Here is a 19,568-nt window from a genome sequence, read left to right as displayed (position 1 = left end):
ATTGTACCTCATTAATTAAAAGCTTAATGCGGGTTTTCCTGCATAAATAAAATTCGCTAACCAATTAAATCTTAATTTTATATTACCATACGTATCCGTACAATAAAAGATTATAAAGAATTGAACAATAGATTATAAAGAATTGAACAATATGTCATTGCAGAACTAAATTAAAGTTTATCCACATAACTACTAATTAGTGTATTTCTAAGAGGTTAGTAAAAACGTTAATTCAGCACCGAATCTAAATCCTTCTGCGGGTATGTATTAGATTCTTTTTCAAACCCATTTTTTGTTAATCAATTAAAGTTATTTAATTTATTTTAAATATTTATTAAATTAATGTATTTGAATTTTTTTGTTTATAAATTTAAATAATAAAATTTGAAATAATTAATAATATTAAATTATTAATGTAAATAAAAAACATAAAACTTTAAAATATTAATAAGTCTAAATTATATTAATTTGATGTAAAAAATTATTATATATAATACGGTATCGTATGGTGCCAAATATTGTGTAATATTAATCTAATACAATATATTCATTCACACATCAATTGCATTTTGTTATTGTATTCTTCAATTCAAAACACATCTACTTAGTTAGAAAGGTCCATGATTTATAAATCAAGTTAGAAAATCATTCGCTAACAATGTGAGATATTATATAAATGCATCATAATAATTTTTTAAAATTATTTGATATTATTATTTATATTATATAATATCATTATTAACGTTATGCAGACTATTACTAAAATTTATATTTAAATAATTATTGAGATTAATTTATATTAAATTTTATATAATACGAGATATTTACACTATTTATATTTTAAAAAAAAAATTACTTCCACTTAATTACCTGGAGAAAGAATTAAACCCAATACTTTATAGGTGCACTTTATAGGTGCGCAACAATAGATTACTTGAAGGAAATGGACCCCCTTGATGTCAGTACGATGTGATAAGGATGCAACAGTAATTCCACTTGGTTATAAGGTCATATAATGTTACAGATAGCCGTTGCCCATGTGCCTACTCCAAGACGTCACTTTCCCAACGGTCATAAAACGGCCATCTTTTTCTCAGCCTGCCATATTCCTGCCCCACTTTTAATTCTGTGGCCGCGACTCGCATTCCGTTTGAAGAAATTTCCCACTACCTCACCGAGAAAAGCAACGGTTGCTCTTCCCTTAAAATGACCGTTTTACCCTGCAAACTCCTGTGAATAATCCTGAAGCAATTAAGGATATCAATTGTCATCGAGCAAGACTTCTGTGAGCCGGACCGCTAGGGGCAAGTTTGGCATGAACCCAGGGCGGTCCTACTATTTCTCTTTATTCGCAATAAAGCAAGAAACGATTTCTCTTTAATCATAAGAATTTAACAAACACGGTCTACAAACGAGGACCACAAGAATTTGTTCTCATTCTTTATTCGGATTACGTGAAACGGCTAATCAAATGCAAAAAATATTCAAAAGCATAATTAATTTATACGAGTGCTCAAAATTCTTCTTTTTTTTCTATTTTTATTGTGAGAATATAGGATCAGGCTACGGTGCAACAGTGGCACCGTGCCACAGTTGCACCTAGCCGTTGGATGCAGTTGGATTGGTGGGATCCACTGACATCCAACTGCATCCAACGACTAGGTGCAACTATGGCACGGTGCCACTGTTGCACCTAAGGGGAATCCGAGAATATATACTTATTTTGGATAATAATGACCGAGTAAGATAATATTGCTGCTAAACACGATTGGTCATTGTATCAACTGTGATAGGAATAATAATAATAGGATATTATTGTTTAAAATGCTTTTTTTAATTTTTTTAACCGTACAAGTAAGAAAATTATAAATTGAATTAACTTTTAAAAATTGGCTAAATATTTTGGGCATTTATTAATGAATTGTCCCAAAAAAAAAAGGGGGGGGGGGGTGGGCGGGCTTAATACTGTTGAAGATAAGACTGAGGGGACAATAAAACAACCAGTACCTATCAACATCTCTCGGCACTTTCCAGAACAATCCTGCAAACCCTGATACAATCTTTAACGACGATACTTCCACATTAATCTAAAGAAAAGAAATCCAATTAAAGCATGCTAATTATTATGATCAAACTAATTAAATAATAGCCAAAAAGAAATAATTTAAAATAAAAATAAAAAGACAGCCAGTTTTGTCGTGTGGCCACATAATGTACTACTGCTTGGCAGTGATACCACTGATCTATAAAACCACCCTTTAATCCTCAACCTTCTCGCTACGCTACATACACAACACAAACACAGCATCTTCTTTGAGAGAATAAGAGAGCGAGAGAGAGGTTCATCATCGTCAATGGAAGGCAAAGAAGAGGATGTTAAGCTAGGAGCTAACAAGTTCTCAGAGAGGCAACCCATTGGGACATCAGCTCAATCAGACAAAGACTACAAGGAGCCACCACCAGCACCTTTGTTTGAGCCTGGTGAGCTCAAGTCATGGTCTTTTTACAGAGCTGGTATTGCAGAGTTCATGGCTACCTTCTTGTTCCTCTACATCACTGTCTTGACTGTCATGGGTGTCTCTAAGTCTAACACCAAGTGCTCCACTGTCGGTATCCAAGGAATTGCTTGGGCCTTTGGTGGCATGATCTTTGCCCTTGTTTACTGCACTGCTGGTATCTCAGGTCAGTTCTAGCTTTGTAAGTTCACTTTTTTCTACATTTTTGAGAGGGGGAAAAAATCAAATCTTTAATGAGTATTAATGCAAACATTATGCAGTTTTTTTTTTTATTGTTTTAAGCATTTTTTTTTTCAAATCTTTTTCTGGTGTTTCTATGCTTCTGCACAAGTAAAACGTAGAATAGCCTTTGCCCATTGGTTTGTCTACTAATCGTTAGATCTGGCTAGTGATTTCTTTGTATGCTTCTTTTATGGACTAAGTTTTGCGACTTTCCTAGTTAAATTTTATACTTATCAACGTCTCTACGTGAAAAAGTTTTAATTTTTACTTTTTAAATTTTTTTTATTTGGGTTCTTTATTGTGTTCGTTTCTTATGGTGGTGATGATGATCAGATCTGTTTGTTCTTTGCTGTTTAAACAACAGGAGGACACATCAACCCAGCAGTGACCTTCGGTCTGCTGCTAGCGAGGAAGCTTTCCCTGACAAGAGCTGTCTTCTACATGGTCATGCAGTGCCTTGGTGCCATCTGTGGTGCTGGTGTTGTCAAGGGATTCGAAGGTTCAAAGAACTACGAGAGGTTGGGTGGTGGAGCCAATGTTGTTGCTCACGGCTACACCAAGGGTGATGGTCTTGGTGCTGAGATTATTGGAACCTTTGTTCTTGTTTACACTGTCTTCTCTGCCACTGATGCCAAGAGAAACGCCAGAGATTCTCATGTCCCTGTAAGCATTCTTTCCCCATGTCATTCTTTATCTTCCTTTCTTCGGTACAAATATTGTTAGACCCTCGGTGTTCAATTTGTTGAATTATTAGTTACATTAGGAATATTGTGTTGTTTGTTTTCTTTTTTTCAATTTTTCTTGTATATAGATAATAGATAATTCTTCTTTATTGAGTGGAATTCTGCTTTAGGCTTACTTTCGAAAATTCTTTTCAGCATTACTTGAATCTATCATCTGGAATCCAATGCTTTGGTTCTGTTTTTTGGTAAATGGTTGATTGGTCAGTTTGGCTGGCGGTGCGGTTGTGTGAAAAAGTAAATTTAGATGGGCTTTTGGGTTGGACTGGGGTGATAAGATCTTACCTTGGATGATGATGCTTGCACGTGATTATTTTGGTCGTTTGTGTGACATGTAAAGTGCTTTTTTATAAGTGCTTTTCTTGTGAGTGCGGTTGATGATTTTGCTTCTCATCTGCTGCACTGTGTATAACTTCACTGCAGATTTTGGCCCCCCTCCCCATTGGATTTGCTGTTTTCTTGGTCCACCTGGCCACCATCCCCATCACAGGAACTGGCATCAACCCAGCTAGGAGTCTTGGAGCTGCCATCATCTTCAACAAAGACCATGCCTGGGATGACCATGTATGATTTTCTTCAATCCCAATTGACATGCTCCTAATTGTATGTAGTTTTTACTGTCTAGCGGATCAAATTCTTAGCACTGTTTTTCCCTTTGAATATAATATTGCAGTGGATCTTCTGGGTTGGACCATTCATTGGAGCTGCACTGGCTGCTGTGTACCACCAGATAGTCATCAGGGCCATTCCCTTCAAGTCCAGGGCTTAAGAGAGTTCGCTGATGGACCTTTTTTTTTTTAATTTGTATCTTCTTTGTCGTGTCTTTTTGTTTATGTGCATTTGGTGTTTAACTGTTTAAGATGTTAATTAATTGTGTGTGTAAATTATCTAGCTTTGCTGTATTTTTTTTTTAAGCTTTTGATTGGAGGATTCTTTTTTTAGTCTTTACTATTATTCTGTTATTATCTTCAGATTATTACAGTCGATTCTGCTGGAAGGGTTCTTATTGTGAGTATTCATTGAAACATTTGAAGTTAGGAAATATGCTTAGTTTCACCACCCAATCTTGCAGCATATTGTTTGATAAAAATCCTTGGAAGCCCTAATATAATTGCTTGCTTCATATTGTTGTTGAACACCGTAATGCCGACGCTTCGATGTCTCTCAGAATGTTCGCACTATATTCTTCACTGGTTGTGCGGACTTGGAACTTTAGCATTTATGAAAATGAACGATAAGGAAAATAAGAAATTAAAACCTCTCTGAAAAGGGGCGAAAAGAAGAAACGAAAAAAGATACTTAAGAATTCTGTAAAGTGCGTCCATCCCATTAAATGCATAAGCATAACTTCTTCTCCGGGTTGTTTCATCAAGAGTTTACGCCCATTTGATGGACTAATGAGATGTTTAAGAGTCATAAAGGTGTGTAGACTTAGAATTCATTTCTTATTTGATGGACTAATGGACTGATGACCATTTCGTGGATAATAAGTGCGTCGCCACCGCCATCACTTACTTCTTTACCATTAATTCATAATTTCCACCAACATACGGTGAGTTTAAAATATTGAGTTTTGTAAAATTTTATGAACAAATGATGGGTTTTACGGTAATTGGTGATATTGATTTTCATTTTGTGTGATAATCTAAGATTTGAGATTCAAATAGGAGTTAATATTTGGTTCCAACGGTGAATGAAATTTAAAAAAAAAAAAAAAGAGAGATATATGAAAATGAGAAGGTTACCTTTGAGAGCTTGAGGGAGAAGATAAATTTATTTTTTAATTAGTTTTATTTTTGAAATGAATGATATTTATTGAAAAGTGAAGGTTGACAAGATAAATTAAGGAGCCAAATATCGTCTTTCTTTTCAAGTTGAACTCAATCCAACTTGTGTTGGTTAAGTTAGGTTGAAAATCTATAACCTAAATTTTTAAGAGCTCAGATATTAATGTTCAATAATCGATTCAGTTTGATTTTGCTCAAAAATTAAACCGAATCGAACCCGATCTGTTCAAGAAATTATGAACCAAATATGAATTGAACTTAGTAATGAAACTGAACTAAATTATTTTGTTTCAATTTGGTTCAATTCAGTTTTATATGATTCAGTTCATGTAATTTAATATTTTTCTTTAATTTTAGCCAAAATTTCCATAATTTTCATCTAAATTTGAGTTTTTTAATTTAATTCAATTATAATCACTAACTATTCATATTTTATGTAAAATTACTAATAAAAAATGTTATTGTGTGTGTGTTAACAATTTTCTTTTCTTTTTTTCATTTTAACATAGTATCGACTGGTTTTCGGTTAGTAAGAACCAAATGGTTCAAAAAATGTCAACCAATTAATTTTTTGGTGGAATTGAATCAAACCGAATTGGCATATTTCGAATGAGGAATGCGAATTAGAATAAGTTGTTTACTTTATCTGTTGGAATTAGAATTGGAATGAATTGTATTACTATTGATGTGTTTATTTTGCTTTGGAATTTGAATGAATTATTTTAATTTATTAAAATACCCTTAGTTTATTATTACCATTATTTCATTATTTATTATAGAATTATAATTTATTATTAATAAAATTATTGTTAATAATAATTAAAATAGTTATAATAATAATAATAATTATTATTTTTCTCTTTTGTTTTTATTATTATTTTCTCTCTCTGTTTGTTTTTTCACCTTTTTTTCCTTTTTTTTTCTCTCTCTTGCAAATTCTTCTTCGTTACTTTTTCTTCTCCTTTTCTCCTTTAGTTTTTATTATCTATTTTTCTCTTCTTTATCGTTTCTTCTCCTCCTCCATATATTCTCCATCTTCAAACTCATTTTTTCTTTTTATCTTAGTTTTCGTTACTTCATCTCATTTATTTATTTTTTTTCATTTTTCTCTTATTTATTGTTTCTTCTTCTTCTCCATCTATTCCTCATCTTGAAATGAAACTGACAGTGTCACATGATGAACAACGATGCGATTTCAATCGATGACTGGTGCAAGATCGGTGACAAACAATGAAATCAAGTGGTGGGCTCTCGTTTGTAGGTGAGAGCGATGAGATAGGTCGACTGCTTAGATTAGAGATTTCTGTTTTTTTTTTTTTTTAATTTATATTTTTATATGGCATAAGGGTATTTTTGGAAAATAAAAAGTGAATGAGGACATTTTCGTCATGGGGAGGGGAATGGGTTTCTAATACTCGCCACTGGATTCAGAATCTGGGTATTCATTCCTTAGTGCTGTGTGGGATTCATACATTTCGTTCCCATTCCCATCTTTAATTTAACAAGTAAACATGTTTTTTATTATGATTCCTCTATTTCGATTCCCATTCTAGAAATGTAAACACACTATTAATTTATACTTCCTTATTAAATTCTTATGTTGTTCATAAGCGGCTTGAAACAACTAGGCAACCTAGGCAGTTGCCTAGAGCTTGCTATATATGAAAGCCTCACATTTGTATTAGACAATTATTTTGTATACAAAAGGGGAAAGTGAATTTGAAGGTTATTATTATTTTGTAATTATCTTTTCTTTAATAAATTATCAAATTCCTACAAATTGTATTTAATTTAATACTTCATAGTTTTAATTCCTACAAAACCTTTAAACTAATAGTTTCAATTCTAGAAAATCTCTATTTTATTGTTAGAATTAGTATGTTATAATTAAAAAGTTATATATTCTTTTTGAACCGCTATAAAAGGCTCACATTTTGTTAATTATTCATTAAATTTTTTCCTCTAACAACACAAGACCCGATATGCTCTTGGTGCTTTTGAGAGAAAAAAAAAAAAAAAGAAGAAGAAGAAAAAATAAACAAACATGCTTCCTCTACTTTCCACTCAAGGAAAAAAAAATTAGATAGTTTTCTCTATTATTAATGGTTATTAATCATTATTCAAATCCTCAAACAATTAAATATAAAAAGTTAGTTATGATTTCATCTCAAATTCTTGATTTTACCTTTTTATTGTTCTCTTAAATAGGTGTGTTATTTACTTGTTCTTATTTCTTTTTCAATTATTATTATTATTATGATGATGTAGCCTTTTTATTTATTTTGAAATAAATCTGTATCAGAAAACTTAAAAAAATAGAAAACTAGAAAAATTAGTTTAATCTAATAAAAGACTAGTCAAAAGGATGTAATTTGAGTGAAGAATTGGTAAGTGAAAATGTTATAATTGAATTTAAAGTTCACACATTAGCAGCAGTAGATTAGAAAATTTTATTTAATATTTTTACATTTACAGATGTTGGAATAATTGATTTTATAATATAATTATTATTATTATTTTTTTTGGCCTCAAATTTTAGGATGACCTAATTAAAATCATTTGTCTGAGGCCCCAAATATGGTTGACCTGACCCTTCTATTGTTCAAACCACAATACCAATATGGATTCTATTGCTAAGAAATTCGAGGTTAAAACAAGTTATATAAAAATACTGGAATCTCAACCGATCCAAGTAGATATAAGCATTCTAATGAATTCTTGCTGCTCACACAATCTCTATGCCTTCTATTGCATGTTCAATTCAGTCGATAAAAGGAAATAAAGGAAACCCTTTCTTCTTATCTCTTTATGTGCTTGGGTTTCAGTTATTGTCATTTGGTCTCGACTCTCTTGTAATTTGTAGTGGCTATTACAATATAGAAAGTATGAATTCATGGCGTGCCAATAAGTTTATTTTCTGCTCATCTCTAGTATAGTTTTATCTCTGTCTAATGAAATGTCATCTTGACTTGAACAATAGCACGAGCTTTTGTATGAACACAAGAGGATCTTTAAGAGAATTTTAAAAGGTGGCAATAGTTGCACTCGTTTTTAATAGGTCATTGGGTTAAGAAAACTTAACCCACAACACTCAACCCAACCTATTAATTTTAATTTGTTAGTACATTAACATTTTCAATTATCTCAATAGATAACTCATCATAATCCTAATACTAATTATTTCACATATATTTGATTTTACAGTGTTTCAATAATTTTTTTATATGCTCTATTATGTAGTTGATAATGATAAGCTACTATTAATTAAATTATTTTTCAAATAAATAAATAAATTTACTTTTAACCCTCGACGTGCAACCAAACCATAAAATTTTCTAATTCCAAATTTAAATTTAGATTGGGTTGCTTATTATACTCACCCCAATTTTTTATTTTTGTTATGTCTATTAATACACTCTTATTGATGAACGTCAAACTTAAAACCCGAGTTTTAAAGAGGTCACTCTTTACCATCGAAATTTGATCTTTTTACAACCTAAATTTCAAACACAAGAATTATTTACTTATTTTCACTATCCACTCTCACTCCGTGTATTTAAAAAATTTTGTTCTCTTATATAATTTTATGAGTAATGATACAGCCACAAACTCTTGTACAAATTTATTTTGTACAAACTGATGTGACATGATAAGATTGGTTGAATTAAAAATTACTTAGTCCACATGATTTATTTTTATTAATTTATATTTTCATTCAACCAATGAATTAATGCCACGTCAGTTTGTACAAAATAAGTTTGTACAAGAGTTTGTGGCTGTATCATTACTCTAATTTTATTGGCCCATGTTTTATCATCTTCGAAAATTTAGTTGAAGGCCCTCAAAAGTGGTCAATTTTGTAATATAAAAAAAATTCCTATCAGTATTAGTTTAAGATTTCTAAGTTAAATTAAATCTTTGGTTTACGTAATCTCAATCTTAAAATAATGGGGCAATGAGGTTATCATAATCAGCCTAGACTTTTATTTGAAGATGGAGTATAAAAAATGAAACGGCGTGCGTTTTATTTATTATCAAAATTTTGGGAAGGTATAATTGTAGTTTGATCCTTATCAATCATAAAATTCTCTCGTACTTTAATTTTCAAATTCGTGCTGTCACCTTTGATGGCATACTTTCATCATTACTATAGATTTACAAATCTATCCAAGTGGGCTATATATATATATATATATCTTATGTTTCAATGAGAAAAATTGTGTCAAGTTATTCGATCAATACACCTTATTTCAGTCTAATTGTCAACCAATACCTTCTATATTTTAATTATCACTGTAGTGAAAGATTTCAACCTCATTACGTATGTTGTGGGTGTAATAATTTTTCTTGATGAGTCAAGTTTTTGACACCCCTTTAGAATTCTTATAACAATTCTTTTGAAGTTATTTCTTAAAATGCTTTATTTTAATTTGTAAATACAACCCGATATGTTAAAATTAACCATCATTTAATAAAATTTCAACCTAAAAGATTTTTTTTAAAATTTTTATTAATAAAACACATACAAATCCTAAAATCACAAATAATTTTCTTTATATTATATAATTTCTATTTCCATAACTTTAACTTCAAATTCTTATATATATATATATATATATATATATATGAGGTGGATGTAAAAAGACTAATTTATTTAAGTGTTAACTGAATTTTCATTTAAAGAAATGGATAAAATCATCCTTGGTTACTTAAGTAATTTTATTTACAAGTGGGTTTTATAAGAAATTTTGATCGCGTCACAAGGCCTACTATTTTTTTTTATTTGAGAATAGGTCTTTTCTTTTTTGGAGTAAGTTTTTGGATTGAGTTTCAAATAGATTATAATAAAATTAAACTTCAAATGAGTAATTTTTTTATATAAAAATATTAATATTAGCGCTCTCTATCTACCATCTATGTAATATTTGTATGTAAAAATAGTGAGTAACAGCATTCAATAACCAAATATTAAAAATACATATACCTATAAATAAGCAGAAAATTCATCAACCCTAAATTTATTTTATTTTGGAAGTCCTTTTCAATTCACAAATGACTCACAAGTGTAAGGGTTAAAAACCCAAAAAATTACAACAAACAAGCCATCGCCTTGCAAAAACTAAAAATCAGTGTGACAAAAAAGAAATAATCCACTAAAAGGCATCTTTAGCCTACCTCAAGAGGACAAAATGGGGAAAAAAAAAAAAAACAATTGCGTAAAGCAAAATGGGATAATTGATATAAATGGAAGACAATATATATTTGAGTAAAGTTGCCGTCAAAAGAAATAGTAATAAAAAATAATGATTCCATGCATCGCGGACCACCGTAACCTTTGTCCGCGCGCTCTCGCTCGTTGACGAAAATGTAGTTTAGGACATCGTAAGCGTCAAACACACGGTTCTGATTCCACGTAACATGTTATAAGTTACAATCATACATCATACATCACACATCTCACATCTCACGAGCGGGTCTACCCATTTTTCAATAATTAATGATTAATCCACTTGATATTAATTAATTAAATCTCTGATTACAATTAACGCTTAAGACAAGATTACAACTATCTTATTCTCTTAAAATTAAAAAAATTCAAATAAAAAACATGCACAATCTCTCTCTCTCTAAAAGTTTATATCTTTCTCTCCCCTCATTTCCTCCACTTTGGATTTTGGTCTGTGCCTGAGCCTTTTCAGTTTCTCTTTGTTTTGGAGACTGAGACTTACACTTGTACGCTGTGAGTAATGATTTGGGTTTTGCTTCGTTTTTATTCTTGTTTTTGTTTATTTTGTTATCTTGAATGTCAGTTATGAGCTGCAAAATTGGTAACTTTACTGTATTTGCTGGTAATTTTTGTGATTTTGTGAGTTTTAATGAGCTCATGAGCTGGTGGAGAATGAGTTTGAAGAGGGTTATTCGAGTTTTATTGCTTTAATTAAGATTAATTTTGCATTTCCAGTTATTTGATTTTGTTTTTAAGGTGATTGTAAGACTTCGACTTTGGTTTAGTTATTACCGTCGTGTTGAGTTTTGTGTTTTTAAGTTAGATATATGAATGGATGAGTTTATAGATCCACGCTGAAAGAGTGTGTTATGTGTTATTGAGCTTTGAGCATCTTGTGTTCCAATATGGGATATAATGTGAGTCTAAAGCGGGGATCTCACTTGTTTTCTTATGCTGATACATTATATGTCCCTTTTTTTAATATATAGTCATTCCTACTATGTTTTAGAGTTTATGAAAATTGGTTTGTTTTGGGTAGGATGTCTAATTGAGAAGTGATGGGTAGTGGGGCACTGATGAAAGCAGCTTCATTTGTTCGTGTTGTTGAACTGCATGTTCAAAATGTGTTTGGATAAAAGAAAAGTTCTTGTTGCATGCATATCTGCTTTGTGCCTGGATCCTATTATGGTTTGGAGGCCTGAGACAATTGGCTTGTACCATGAATTTGAAGTTTGCTGGTCATATAATACGAAGATTGTGTGTGTGCATAGGTAGAAATTTTTCTATATGAATTCCCTTGCTATTTTCTGCCTTGACAAGATCTTTTAAATGTGATATTTTGTTCTTTTAAATGTGCTATTTTGTTCATTCATTGAAATATTTCTGGTGTAGGTTAATAGTAAAGCATGAGTTAGTGCTCTTTGCAGTTTCTTTCTGGTCACCATCATTATCTGGTTGGCATTCCGGGACCTGATTTCATTAATAGGCTTCTGATTTTCAAGATTGGTCGTTATGTTGGCATACATGTTATATTTTATTTATGTAATTTAGTAGGGAACTTTAAGTTGGAATTTTTCTGTACTTCATTCATTTTTGTTACATAAATATGCCTTCATGGTGGGGGAAGTCTTCATCTAAAGAAGAAAAGAAGAAAGTGACCAAGGAAAGTTTTATTGATGCAATACACCGCAAATTTAAGATTGGATCTGATGAAAGTAGATCAGGAGGTACTCGAAGAAGTCGTAATGACACTGTTTCAGAAAGAGGATCTTTATCCCGTCTGCCGTCAAGATCACCATCACCCTCTACACATGTATCACGCTGTCAAAGTTTTGCAGAAAGGTCTCGTGCCCAACCACTTCCATTGCCTGGGGTGCACCTTGCTACCCTCGGACGCACTGAGTCTGCAATTAGTGCATCAACAAAACCAAGATTTGACAGAGGTTCCAAGCCTATGATTTTGCCCCTTCCAACGCCTGGATGTGTCCCTGATAGGCTGGATACTATTGATGCTGAGGGAGATTTAGCAACCGCTTCTGTTTCTAGTGACAGCTCCACAGACAGTGATGACCCGTCTGACTCTCGTCTTCTTACTCCCCTCACATCTGATTATGAAAATGGAAATAAATCTGCTGTGACCAGCCCTACAAGGTAAGTTTTCCATCTCTGCCAATGAAATTCGTGTTGGTGTTCTTCAGGATGATATCTCCATTCCTCTCACACTCACTCACTTACACACATTGAATTGCCTTCCTCTCTCTGAACCTTGTTTCATCTCTGACATATATATATATATATATATATATATTTTGACCTTTTCTGAAGCATGATGGAAAAGGCGAAGTATCCTGTTATAAATCAGAAGAGCTCTGGAGAGACTATAAAGCCAGCTAATCTTTTGATCAATAATCATATTCTGTCTGCCTCACTAAAGAAAAGGCATTTGAGCTCTCACGTGCAAAAATTGCAAATCCCTCCTCCTGGTGCTTTCTGTAGTGCTCCAGACAGCTCAATATCTAGTCCTTCTAGAAGTCCAATGAGAGCCTTTGGTCAGGAGCAAGTTCTGAATGCTGGTCTCTGGACCGGGAAGCCTTATTCTGATATAGCTTTATTAGGGTCTGGACATTGTTCTAGTCCAGGTTCTGGTCATAATTCTGGGCATAACTCAGTTGGTGGGGATATGTCGGGCCAGCTATTTTGGCCGCATAGCAGGTGTAGCCCGGAGTGTTCTCCAATACCTAGCCCCAGAATGACCAGCCCTGGTCCCAGTTCCAGAATACACAGTGGTGCTGTCACACCTTTGCATCCACGAGCTGGAGGGGGAGTTAGTGAGTCACCTAGTAGCCGACCTGATGATGTAAAACAACAAAGTCATCGATTGCCCCTTCCTCCCCTAACTATCTCTAATACTTGTCCATTTTCTCCCTCATATTCAACTGCGACATCTCCATCAGTCCCCCGAAGTCCAGGTAGAGTAGAGAATCCAACAAGTCCTGGTTCACGCTGGAAGAAAGGACGACTTCTTGGGAGAGGCACATTTGGACACGTGTATCTTGGTTTTAACAGGTAAGGAGGTGTATACGCAACTTCCATTATCATTTTATGTTTCTACTCCATTTTTATACTGAATTCTAAACTCTGCATCTATGAATATTTATACTTTCCTGTCGCAGCTCTATTGCTGCAGGAATACATGAATTCGAAGAGCAGTTGCAATTTTTTATTATTAGGCTTCTAGGCATCATGTAATTGTCTTTGCCATAGAATTTTAGGTTGGACGTCCATGATTCAAAATGATCCTACCCTTGTGATTGTTAATGCTTCATACTCGAAGTTATCTATTATTTGTCTTGCATAATTTTTTCTTAGGTTCCCCCCCCCCCCTTCTTCCTTTTTAATTTGATTTATCTTACTTTTGGCCCATAGTGAAAGCGGGGAAATGTGTGCAATGAAAGAGGTTACTCTGTTTTCAGATGATGCAAAGTCGAAGGAAAGTGCACAGCAACTGGGCCAAGTAAGTTATTATGATTATTTTTCTTTCTTTCTTTTTTTAATTAGAATTTATCAGTCTTATATAGCTTATATACTTTCTAAAATAAGGGTTTATCATTATTGATGGTATCTGACAGGAAATTGCACTGCTAAGTCGCTTAAGACATCCGAATATAGTGCGTTATTATGGATCTGAAACTGTAAGTTCTTTTTGCTCTTTGTTGTTATTTTTCACCACATGACAAGCTTACTGCTGTCAATTTTGAGCGTGTGAAATGATAAGTGATCTGTGATTGTTCTTCCAAACTGCCATGGCATAAGTGGATCACCTTTGTACTCTCAATGATTTCCCCATGTATATTTTTATGTATGTATTTAAATGTGCTTTACAAGTTGGGGGTATTTGGTAGTCCCACAACATAAGATTTAGATCAAACACCTTGTATCAACCTAACCCAATTAAGCTCTTTATTTCTTGAACAGTTAGATGACAAGCTTTATATCTACTTGGAATATGTTTCTGGTGGTTCCATCTATAAAATTCTTCAAGATTATGGACAGCTTGGTGAAAGTGCTATTCGCAGTTACACACAACAAATTTTATCTGGGCTTGAATATTTACATGCTAAAAATACTGTCCATAGGTGAGTCCATTTGTTTATATTTGTTGTTTAGTTACATTAGAAACAACAATCATCAGATGTCAGCTTCTTGAGTCCTTCTTCCTCTAAATTTTATTGTGCTTATGCGTGAGTTTTAATCCTGTTTAGAGACATCAAAGGAGCAAATATATTGGTTGATCCAAGTGGCCGTGTGAAATTGGCAGATTTTGGGATGGCAAAGCATGTAAGATTTTCTTCTGATATTCATAGTGTATGTTTCAGAATCAACAGCTATAAACATTCACTGTTATGCTACTATAATTTGTCAAGAGTAGTTGACAGTGAGTTTGGGTAATCAGTTAAAAAGACATAATAATAATAATAATTAACAAATAAATAAATAATAAGAAAAAAAAAATCTAGTAGATACCAGTAGGTTAATTTTCCTAGAATAGAACAATTAGAAGTTTGCTTGATATAATTGCGTGATAGGAACCTATTTTTAAGTCAAACTTGAATGAGTTATCTGTGCAAACATGAGGTTGTTTTCTGATATAGTTTACCAAAAATATTTGCAGATCACTGGGCAGTCTTGTCCATTATCGTTCAAAGGAAGCCCTTATTGGATGGCACCTGAGGTCAGCATTATTATATTATCGTACCTTAGTGTCAACAGTCTTTTTTTAAGCTTTCTGGTAACAATTTTTTATTTATTTAATTGATTTATTCAGGTCATAAAGAATTCAAATGGTTGTAATCTTGCTGTTGATATATGGAGCCTTGGGTGTACAGTGATAGAGATGGCTACTACAAAACCACCTTGGAGCCAATATGAAGGGGTTAGTAAAATTTTAATTCAACTGGACTAGCTTTTCTTCTATTTTGTATAATTTGTATGCTGCTAATAGTTATCGTGGAGGTAGTGTTTGCATGCTGAAAATGTGAATGGTTTCTCCTGTTCTTTGTCTAGCATTTAGAATGATATTATTTCCTGTGCCTCTTTAAAGGTTCCTGCTATGTTCAAGATCGGAAACAGTAAGGAACTTCCTGCAATTCCTGATCATCTTTCAGATGAAGGAAAGGACTTTGTGAGGAAGTGTTTACAGCGGAACCCATTACATCGTCCTACGGCAGCTCAGCTCTTAGAGCACCCTTTTGTTGGAAATGCTGCCCCATTGGAGAGACCCATTTTGAGTGCTGAGCCTTCAGAAACAAAACCTACATTAACCGTTGCAATGAGAATACTGGTAACCTGAATATTCAGCCATCATGTTATGCATTTGATCTGCTCATTATGAAATTGAAAAGATTGTTGATTATTCCCTGCATGCATACATACATACATACATACATACATACATACATACATATATAGTAATTAGTAATTTTCTAATAAAAGATCCTTTACTTTATTAAAACAAGGGATATGCGTGTGTGTATGAGGAATTTTACAATAAGGGAATCCTTACTTTATTAAAGTAGGGACAAGCTAAAAGGTTAAAAAAATACACATCCCGATGTAGTGTATTTTTGCCTGTAATATATTGAAACTGTGTTATTGTTATTTTTTATTTTTTGCAGAATTACTCTCTCTATATATTTTCTGTAATAGTAGGCTGTTTTAGCCTTTTAGTTTTTGTTAATTACTGGCTTTGTGGCTCATGCTTTTCTCACTCTGCTAGGGCATGGGACTAGCAAGAACTGTTTCAGGCTTTGACCTGGAAGGGGTGCCAAACTTTCAGTCTAGGGGTCTGAAAACTGGTTCAGCAAGGTTGTTCTCTCTCTCCTTCTCAGTCTTCCATGATAAATATAAGGATACATAGATGATGACATTTATCGTTTAGTCCTCTGAATCTTTCCCTGTTCAATTTCTTCTCCACTCCAGTGATGCACATACTCCCAGAAACGTATCATGCCCTGTTTCTCCCATTGGGAGTCCTCTTTTACATCCAAGGTCACCACAGCATACCAGCGGATGGGTATCTCCCTCTCCAATTTCTAGTCCTCATACTGCATCTGGTTCATCCACTCCTATCACTGGTGGAAGTGGCGCTATCCCTTTTCATCACCCAATGCCTCCATCAACCTATTTACACGAAGGCATTGGAGTGGCCCCAAGGTCCCAAAACAGTTTCCACTCTAGTTCCAGCAACCTGTATCAAGATCCCGACCTCTTTCGAGGAATGTCACAAGCCTCTCATGTTTTCAGGGAAATAATTTCATCAGACAGGAGTGCCCTTGCAAACCAATTTGGACGGCCTGGCCCTGGGGACCTCAGGGAGTTCTATGATGGGCAGCCAGTATTGGCAGATGATGAGTCTCAGCAGCTCTCCAAGGATCATGGGAAGTCAAACCTTCCTCTGGACTTGAATCCAGGCCTGCCAATGCTTGGTCGTACTAACAGAATATAGTCCTTGAATCCTTGATGATTACTTAGCATTTAAATTTGTGCCTGATGCTCAAGGTTGGTTTTGTCATCAAAATCATGCCAGAGAATATTTACAAGGAGACAATTCAAAGAGTTGGGTCTCCCGGAAGCTTGAACTGCAGAAGACTACAATATACTTTTGGTGGCCTTGGTGTTCTCAATCTAATTGTGTGCAATAATCAAAACATACCATAGGATTTAGAGGCTGGATAATGTGCCAGACTCGCAAATTACTGCAAAGGGTAGTGATCAAAGCATTCTTTTTCTAGATGTATATTTCACCTTCACTGTTAATTTGGCATAATCTTTGTGTCAACTTCAGTGACTCAATACAGAACAGTTGCGGGAAATATGAAATCACCAAGAAGGATTGTGGACACTTCTTCACTTCAGCTGTTCTTACAGTGTAAGAAAATTTTCCTTTGTAAAGAACTGTATATTTCAACTACACGAAAAACAAAGGAGTTAGAATTAAAACTGTTATTACCGTTTCGGACTCTAGGGTTTTCCTTGTACCTCAACTGTTTGGGTTGAAGGACGATGTGGTGGTGGTTAAAAAAATTATTGTACAGATGACTGGCTGGAAGCTAAGTCAAGAAAGTCCGGGTTTTTGTGAAAGTGGCAGAATCTGCCGCTGCCCAACTGAGGTCTTTAACATTTTGCTTCTGTATCGGGTTGAAAGCAAAGCAGCACCCACAGCTTGTTAGAGAAGTGCTACTGATATTGCTGTAATTTAATTCGTGCATGCATTGCATCAAATTAAAAAAATCTATTTAACTTGCACTCATTAATTCTTCCTGACAATAATTGGGGTTGTGTGGTTTCGATGTGCTGTATTGGTCAATATTGTATTAATTCTATTTTAGGACATGCAATATTAACCTTAGATTAAGATAGGATGGGTTAATTGTTTATGCTCATATCTTTAACTAATAAGACCTAATAAGATAAATGAAGGATACACATCTAATAACATGTTATATTTAATTAGGATAAAACAATATAAATGTTAATCGTGGCCAAACTTAAATCTTACAATATAGAAAATAAGTTTTTCTAATTTAATTATACGTTGAAATATTCCACATATATAAAGAGACTACCACTTAAAGGTGTGGAAGATAATATCCTCTAAGTCTTTTGTTTTCTTTTTTTCTCTTATTATCTATTTGTCATCGTGGCACTTACTTTCGATCTCTAACTTAAACAACTGTAGGTCTATGCTGGTAACAATAGTGATGCAGGATTCCAACCACTAATCTCCTCACTCTCAACAATAGCAATACTAAGGACATCAATCTCTTTCAAAGCCTGTTTCCCAAGTAAAACAACTTTATATTTACACTTCCTATGTGGCCAAATTTTTGCAGCAACATTAATAATTAACAATAAATTCTAGAAGATAATGTCGTTGAAGATATTACTTTATGAACTCGGGAAAAAAAATGTTGTTAACTGAAGATCAATTCACGGCAATAAGAACGAACAGTGGTTTAAAGAAAGTTTAATGACAAATACTGTTAATGCCGAACCTCCAGGTTTCCATGGAAGTCACTAATCACATATCAAAATCATAGCAACTCTCTTTCGTACTGTTATTATTTTGACAATTTTCATTTGATAATTTCTTAATCATTAGAAATACTGGTAACGAGTGAAAAATTAGTAGTTGGGAGTTAGCGGGAAGATTATTATACAAAGTCCGGTGTCAGTTGCAAATGACCAATTCCGTGAAGCTTTTCAAGGCTTTAAATTCAAAATGGCATTCAATTTGATAGTATCCAATTAGGATGAATGGTAAATTAAGCTTTCTCTGCATAGATTATTATTTTAAATCTTTCAGCCATTAATTTAATGTAATACTACTGTATTTCCAACTCTAATTTTGGTTTTATTTAATTATATGGTGGATCCAACATTAGGCGTAGATAATTGTATCAGTGCTGGATCCTGTAATTACCTTTTGGACTTATTTAAGTAATTAAGCTTTTGATATGACCTAGTCTGCATCAATAATTCAGTTAAGTTAGTTATATCATTACATAAATTAGTAGTTAACAGATCTCTATATACATTACAGGGTGTAAAGAGTGGTTGTGTATATACAAAATGCGCCGGTTTAATTTGTGCTAATCAACCCAAAGACCGGTCGGTCTATGCAGGAGACCGATTTGTTTCTGGATACACGGTATCTCAAGTAAGCAGCACTTCACACTTTGTTTGTGAATCGAATCATAATGTCACCGAATTCCAGACCAACAATATTGATTTCCAGTTTTTCACTGACAATTCTTCATGCTTGTTACACTTATGATCATCTAAAAGGATGGAAGCATATTGGCTATGGATTATGGGAATAATAAATAGTCAAGCCATTTGATTTCAATGACTCTAGCTAGCCACTAGTATTGTCATAACGTAACAACTAATGAATGGGTTAGAATCATAAAGAAATTAAAAGAGATTGATGTTTTTTTTTCCTCTTTATTTTTGAAGTGGAGAATTGAATTTTGAAGTAATTTTCAAGCAGAAGATTGCCATTTTCCCTTATTTT

General features: G+C 33.4%; 2 protein-coding genes across 3 annotated transcripts; both read left to right on the top strand.

The window, feature by feature from the left end:
• Positions 1–2,245: 2,245 nt before the first annotated feature.
• On the top strand, positions 2,246–4,475 carry LOC102628631 (aquaporin PIP1-1). Its single transcript, XM_006476485.4, has 4 exons — positions 2,246–2,682; positions 3,103–3,401; positions 3,902–4,042; positions 4,152–4,475. Exons 1-4 carry the CDS (start codon positions 2,355–2,357, stop codon positions 4,245–4,247), a joined length of 864 nt encoding a protein of 287 aa, XP_006476548.2. The 5' UTR covers positions 2,246–2,354; the 3' UTR covers positions 4,248–4,475.
• Positions 4,476–10,836: 6,361 nt separating this feature from the next.
• LOC102628133 (mitogen-activated protein kinase kinase kinase YODA) lies at positions 10,837–17,797 on the top strand. 2 transcript variants are annotated; one of them, XM_052437426.1, is made up of 13 exons: positions 10,856–11,005; positions 11,532–11,763; positions 11,885–12,643; positions 12,818–13,558; positions 13,919–14,006; positions 14,122–14,184; positions 14,468–14,628; positions 14,755–14,830; positions 15,165–15,224; positions 15,318–15,425; positions 15,594–15,833; positions 16,269–16,357; positions 16,472–17,797. In XM_052437426.1, the coding sequence occupies exons 3-13, from the start codon at positions 12,099–12,101 to the stop codon at positions 16,995–16,997; spliced, it is 2,697 nt and encodes an 898-aa protein (XP_052293386.1). In that variant the 5' UTR covers positions 10,856–11,005; positions 11,532–11,763; positions 11,885–12,098; the 3' UTR covers positions 16,998–17,797. The 2 variants fall into 2 exon arrangements, with proteins under 2 accessions (XP_006476546.2, XP_052293386.1); XM_006476483.4 differs by lacking the exon at positions 11,532–11,763 and having other exon boundaries at positions 10,837–11,005.
• Positions 17,798–19,568: the final 1,771 nt, after the last annotated feature.

Source organism: Citrus sinensis, chromosome 3 (genome assembly GCF_022201045.2).
Source record: "Citrus sinensis cultivar Valencia sweet orange chromosome 3, DVS_A1.0, whole genome shotgun sequence".
Lineage (NCBI taxonomy): Eukaryota > Viridiplantae > Streptophyta > Magnoliopsida > Sapindales > Rutaceae > Citrus > Citrus sinensis.
This window is presented reverse-complemented; position numbering and strand designations above follow the sequence as displayed.

What these genes read in the sequence shown, in the direction of transcription:
- LOC102628631 (XM_006476485.4), top strand. Translation starts at nt 2,355, where the DNA reads ATGGAAGGCAAAGAAGAGGATGTTAAGCTAGGAGCTAACAAGTTCTCA. An exon ending in CCAGAGATTCTCATGTCCCT is followed by an intron (nt 3,402 to 3,901) that starts GTAAGCATTCTT and finishes ACTTCACTGCAG; the next exon opens with ATTTTGGCCCCCCTCCCCAT. An exon ending in ACCATGCCTGGGATGACCAT is followed by an intron (nt 4,043 to 4,151) that starts GTATGATTTTCT and finishes ATAATATTGCAG; the next exon opens with TGGATCTTCTGGGTTGGACC.
- LOC102628133 (XM_006476483.4), top strand. Translation starts at nt 12,099, where the DNA reads ATGCCTTCATGGTGGGGGAAGTCTTCATCTAAAGAAGAAAAGAAGAAA. An exon ending in GCTAAAAATACTGTCCATAG is followed by an intron (nt 14,629 to 14,754) that starts GTGAGTCCATTT and finishes AATCCTGTTTAG; the next exon opens with AGACATCAAAGGAGCAAATA. An exon ending in CCGTTGCAATGAGAATACTG is followed by an intron (nt 15,834 to 16,268) that starts GTAACCTGAATA and finishes TCACTCTGCTAG; the next exon opens with GGCATGGGACTAGCAAGAAC.